Consider the following 6,182-nt stretch of genomic DNA (forward strand, 5'->3'; position numbering starts at 1 on the left):
TGGTGCTCTGGAAACAACACGTTCTCATCCCAACAGGTAACGATGCTATGTGACAAATCATCGGTATGTGTAAATGTGTTTTTTGTTCTAATCATGAATCGCTTTGTAAAACAAGACCTGATAGGGTTAAGGTTAAAGTTATGGTTAGAGTTAATGTTAGGGATAGGGCTGGAATGGACGGCTGGAGCCTCTCCTCCAAGTGTGTGTTACTGCCGCCATCAGCATTCTGTTGTATTCTGTTGTCTGCTTTTCTCTGTAAGCGCTTCGAGCCTGTACTTTTTTGCTTTAGCTGAGTAATGAAGTTGAATCAGTACTTTAACTTTCACTGGAACAATAGTATTTTTACTTCTACTTAAGTGGAGAATGTCTGATCTTTTGCCAACTCTGGCTGTCTCTCAGTCTTGGAATACCCACTTGTTGTCCAGCGGTGTCCTGGGAATATGGGAACTAGACAGACTGGGGAAACAATGGGAGGAGACACAAAGATGGAATCACTTTTACCATCTTTTATGTATTTGCTGGTCGTCTTATTTCTTCTATTTTGCAAGCACAGTGTTGCAATCATTGTCTTTGTGGTACAATGACACAGGTAGAATGCAGGTGTTTTCATGTAACACGATGCCAGAAAGATGAGTAATGTGTTTTGAAGAGAAGATAAAACATCATGTTTGAACAAAGATAAGCAGCAGACACGTCTGTGTGTGAGTTGTTCAGGTTCAGTAAGAAGGTAATATGTCTGCAGAATTTGTAATTCTTATGAAGATATTGCTTGTACAATAAATAAAATCCCTTTAACTTCTTCTGGAGAGTGTCTTTATATATTTAGTCGTTTTGGGGCGATCCTTTATTTAGTAGTAAGTCTAGTCGGGGATATATATCAGAGTTTACTTTCAGATATGAGCATTGTGTTTCCTGTGGATGAATGAATGAATTATTTATTTATGTAATTTTTGAAAGACTGGCTCATGTAAAATCTCTGAAAGTATGACAAAGCTCTCCTGTTACACTTTATGGACACCTGAGCGTCACCATGAGGGCCTGTCTTTATTCACTTTATTCACTGAAATCCACTTTTATAATGAATTCACAGTAATCACTGACACCTTCAGAGCATTACATTCATTAAAGACGTCTTCTACACCTACTCTTCCAGACGACCGACACATACTTCAACCACTGCAGGTTAACCAGCCACTCATCAGTAAAGCAAAAACTAAATGTAAATGTCCTCATGTGGAAAAGACTGAAACACAACTCCCATATATCACTAATGTAACAGATCCATTTAGGGAGAGTGAGAACACTAGGCTGGATGTGTTTTAATGCAGGAACATTCATCATGTCTTCAGTTCAACAAATCATTTACATTGAATATGTGAGCTGGATGGTTACACGACACAATGTGATTGTCAACAATAACTGCAATGAACGCTGGTTTGAGGGCGGAGTCAAGGAGGCCATTTACGTGAAAAGGGAAAGACCCTCTCTGAATCAAGGAGGGGGCCTAAGGGTACATCTGTCACCATCTTACAATGCTGTGATTGCAGCCGTTCTCCAACTCTCTGTGAATGGTACTCAGGACCATTGATCAGTGGTTGTTGATCAATGGTCATGAGAATTTGCATAATCATGATTAAGGAACTGACCTCCCAGCCCATTGTTCCTTCAGTCGGCTGGTTTCTCTGACTGAAAACGCTACGTCCAGAAGAACAGAATCAACTTTTGGAGATTTACTTCCCTGATGATTGAGCACGCATCAAGACCTTTTAATCAGGCCAACAAATATCTTGTACTCAATTTTAGCAGCAGCCATTGTGACACTGATGATAAAACTTGTGTAAAAGTGCGAAGCTGTAAAAAAGTAATTATAAAAAAGCGTTTTTGTAGCTGAATGTTACTGGATAGCTGTTTCATCTGTAACACATCAAAATAACCTGCTAAGGTTTAATAGGCTATAAGGAACACACTCACTTCCTGAGCCCTGGGCAATAAGAGACGTTTTGTGTTTTATAATTTATTGATATGTTTGATCCTTTCTGACCTGCGTTAATGAAGCAGTCATTAGAGCACCATGTCCGCTAGAATAGTTCTGTAGTTTGATGCTTGAGTCGTTGCAGACTTGTTGAAACTCCCTCACCCGTCAAAGCAGCGTCTTTGTTATTCGCGTCCAGCAGATGGCAGTGTTTCACTGTCTGACGGCTGTCTGAAGCTTCAGCTGGATTATCCGTTTTCATGTTTGATTAGAGGTTTGTGTGTGTGTGTGTGTGTGTGTGTGTGTGTGTGGGTTTTTAGCCACGAGTTGTCCACGATAAAGCATATTGAATGGCCTGTCTAATATTGTTAGAATTCTCCTTTGGGTTAGTTTCATTACTCAATCGGGACATTTATTTGGAAAAAGAAAAAAAGAGGGAAAAAAAGAAAAAAAAGAAAAGAATTAAAAATAAATAAATCCTCATAGTTTACATTTACAAATATCAATACTGAATGTTACGTCCCTCTGCAGCTTCTAATCGTCTCAGTGTTTTCAGCTGGTGCTAATTGGCCACACCTAGTCAGGTGTGGATAAAAGCATACCTGAGGCAAGCTTCCCGGCAGTGCACTAGTCTTTGCCTTGGTGGCACCAGCCATTTTAGCCAACCTGGTTTTCCATTTTAGGATGAAACCTCTTCTCACCCACACTCTGCTATTCATCTCTGTTTTTATGTTGCGGCTTTTGAGCCGGGTCGTAACACTGAAGATTACAAAGATCAACATTAAGACCAGTCTGTGCATTCAAAGCAGTGACAGAAAAGAGTGTGGGGCATTAACCCCCACTCACTTCACAGTTCACGCTCACAGCGAGCTTCGTCGAAATTTACAATGAGACCCTGAGGGACCTTGTGTTCACCGGCAAGTCCAGCAAGAGACCTGAGCATGAGATCCGCAAGACAGCCAGCAACGAATTGACAATCACTAATCTCACCTATGAGCGGGTCTCCAATGAGGATCAGGTACAGCAGACAGACATCTGTAGCTCAGAACAAATTAATTTCAAATCTGCTGACAAATTGTTACCAAACTTTGAAAATACATCAAACTTTATCGATGCTCTATGTTTTAAAACGTTCCCTCGTCCTCTCAGGTTCTCCGTCTGATTGCTTTGGCCAATCAGAATCGCTCCACTGCCCAGACAGCCCAGAATGACCGCTCGTCTCGCTCCCACTCAGTCTTCCAGCTGGATATTGAGGGAGTTAATGCCGGCAGGGATGTCAAGTGCAAATGTATCACACTGGAAGTACCAGCATCAGGAATGTGGCTTCTTCTTTTTGGATCTATAATATTTAGTCTGGTTAGTTATTGTTACTGTAACCAGTGCAAAATCTGCTCTGATGACTCAACGTTAATGTTTGAGCCCCTGAGCGCTAAAAGAAGTGTTTTGTAAAGTATTAAAACTACCTTTAATGGAAGGAAAAACGGATCACTGCTTCCTATAAGAGTTGGTTTTCTCTGTGTGTAGCCACTCTGTGCCTGGTGGACTTGGCTGGCAGTGAGCGAATGGTGAAGAGCCAGTCTCAGGGTGACCGTTTCAAAGAGATGACCGCCATCAACAGCTCACTGTCCAACCTGGGCGTCGTTATCGCCGCTCTGGCCAAAAAGGTCTGCAGCTGACTGGTTTTTTAAGGAAGCAAAAGAAGATCAGATCAGATGAGCATGATGTGTCTATTGGAAACAAGTTCAAAGAATTGTCTAATAATGAGTTGCTGTGCATCCACACTGCCTGACATATTTTACCTTTACAAATAAAGCAGGTACAACAGATTCATATACCAAAACAAATGTCAGGAACTTCACCAGATCACAGGGCATTGATCCTTTCTCTCTCTCGCTTTTTTTTTTTTTACTCATCTCTGGAATTTTTCTTTTGTGTTGATCTTTACTCATACCAAGGCTGCTGGCTTGGGGCTGGCTATGAGCTCTGGATAGCTTTAACTTTAACAACATCTTCTTCTTCCTTACCTTCTTTAAAATATTCAATGTTCAGCTGGGTGAGGGTGATTTAAGGGTCTGTGGAGTTTGATGTTGGAAACACAGTGAGGCGGTTTGCCTCTAACAACAGGTTAGTGTGTGTCTGTGAGTGTGTGTGCCTATATGTCTGTGGCACTGTGCACATATATGAAACTAGCTGGCTTGTAATCAGACATACTGGAAGCTGATCAGCCAGTCACTACTCCATGTCGAGAAGTTGAATATCGTCTGATTCCGATCCCTGGCCAGTTGATCGGTCCATTTGTACTTTGTACTAAGGATCTGACAGATTAAACAACATTTAATGTCGACTTTGAAGGATATTTGAATACTCTTTACGGGGTAATGTGTACAGAAGTTCAGGGTTGCGCTGTATGCATTTAAAAATGTCTTACTTTGTTCATAATCTAGCAGCTATACACAGGTCAGAGGTGGAAGTAGGTGGCACTTAAATTTCATTTAAATGAATGGTCTTTGATTAAACTGTTACTTTTCACATCATCTCTTTTAATCCAAATTACATAAATCTAAAAAAGAAATTTTCAGTGAAAATAATTTCTTTTGTGCATAGCTCAGAAATATGGCCTCACCATTGCCTCCTCATTTAGTTTGCATGGACCTGTGCAAATTAGTCCCCACCTCACCCTTTCAACCATGTGTCCTGCATGACTGAGCAGCTTGGTGCGAGATGCACTAGTAGCACAGCTCATAGCAATGACAAAAATATAACACCAGCCTCCAATTTATCACTTGTAGCTTACCAGTGCCTGCACTGGTTTCTGGGTTTGATGAGAACATTAATAATACCAACAGCTCTGCTGATTCCTTAGTAGTCTATTAGTTTGCACTTTAGCATGGACACCCAGTCCCCTTTGCAGCATTGCTTATAATCACTAATCACTTCCTGTGAAGCTCTTCTAATTTTAATTTGCAATCTGACTTGCTTCATCTGCACTATGAGTTAGAACAAAGAAAACACACCTGTGCAGTGTCAGTCACTACTCGTTGTGTGAAACCTTTTGGGATCGAATACCATCTGTGTCACATTATATTCATCCTTCCCCATGTACGTCATTGGGTTTAGACAGAGCTGTATCGGCATGAGACGGCGTTAAGGTGACAGTTGCCACAGTGTGACGTTGTGCTGTATCTGTAGTAATAGCCCTAAAAGACGTCAGGGGATTTACTCAAGCTGACAGGAAGATGGCATAGTCTATTGATGCATTAATTCAACTGCCGTTTCTACTCACAAAGCCTCCAGTGCCTATAAAAATGCTGGGATTCCATTCTGAGTGAGGAATGAATAGCAAATTGTAACTCTATGATGCTGTATTTATCCACTGTTGAACCCCCCCCCCCCCCTTTTTTTTTTTTTTTCCCTGACTGCACTCCTAGACTAGAGGACAGGGTGCCAGATTTTAAACTTTTCCCTTGCCCTTATATTTGTCTGATATTCTTGAACTAATAAGAATATCGGACTTGCTGATGAAAATTATAGTTATGCAGGAGAAAGTAATGCATGCCAAAGCAAGATCCAACACAACAATTTGGATTTCCAATACTCCAGAGTTGACATAAATGATTACCATGATTCAGTCATTCTGCCCCCCAAAGCAATATCATTGCTAACGTGCTGAATAATTTATGTAAGCTGCGATATAGTATCTTCCAGCTTGCAGCTTTGACACCACCCAGGATAAGATGTGCACTGGTGCCAAATGTGTTGCTGTCAGTTGCACGCAATTACGTTACTTTAGTTAACTCAAAATGAGTTTTGTGAGAGAATGCCATCTCTGCAAGTGTGGTTGTTAACTTCAGTAAGCAGGTTTCAGGAAAGTTAGCGAAACGAGCTGGTATGAAGTAAAGTCATGCTGCATAAAACCCAGTTCTTAATGGAAATCGGTGCCTCCGTCTCTCTCAGCTCTTTGCTGTGGTCACAGACAGATTGCTGGGAGGGTGCATTAGCTGCTCAAACCCACAGACCCACACAGACATGCAGAAAGTAACACTAGTTGTGCATCAAAATCTGTCAGTAATGAAGACGTTATGAGCAACTATCAAACACCTGAACTTTGAAACGGACAGAACACAGTTTTGCAGAAATGCAGCATGTGCTATAACTATGGTCAGCTTGTTTTCCTTTCTTGATCCCTAATTCTACGACCCCTTTATTGTAC

At 41.1% G+C, this 6,182-nt stretch overlaps 2 protein-coding genes across 2 annotated transcripts in view; both read left to right on the forward strand.

The window, feature by feature from the left end:
* The window catches only part of LOC146676615 (protein NLRC3-like), an 88,885-nt gene that overhangs the window by 17,447 nt on the left and 65,256 nt on the right, over positions 1-6,182 (forward strand). The window lies entirely within an intron of this gene.
* LOC146676616 (carboxy-terminal kinesin 2-like) lies at positions 43-3,648 on the forward strand. The gene is made up of 4 exons (XM_085400842.1): positions 43-63; positions 2,826-2,990; positions 3,122-3,260; positions 3,497-3,648. Exons 1-4 carry the CDS (start codon positions 43-45, stop codon positions 3,646-3,648), a joined length of 477 nt encoding a protein of 158 aa, XP_085256968.1.

The sequence above is a fragment of the Rhamphochromis longiceps genome, linkage group LG3 (genome assembly GCF_057381845.1).
Source record: "Rhamphochromis longiceps isolate RC_006_pf linkage group LG3, R_longiceps_female_GT1.1, whole genome shotgun sequence".
NCBI lineage: Eukaryota > Metazoa > Chordata > Actinopteri > Cichliformes > Cichlidae > Rhamphochromis > Rhamphochromis longiceps.

Coding starts and splice junctions, on each gene's coding strand:
- LOC146676616 (XM_085400842.1), top strand. CDS start 43: ATGCTATGTGACAAATCATCG. Junction 64..2,825: donor TGCTATGTGACAAATCATCG/GTATGTGTAAAT, acceptor CTCACTTCACAG/TTCACGCTCACAGCGAGCTT. Junction 3,261..3,496: donor CAGGGATGTCAAGTGCAAAT/GTATCACACTGG, acceptor CTCTGTGTGTAG/CCACTCTGTGCCTGGTGGAC.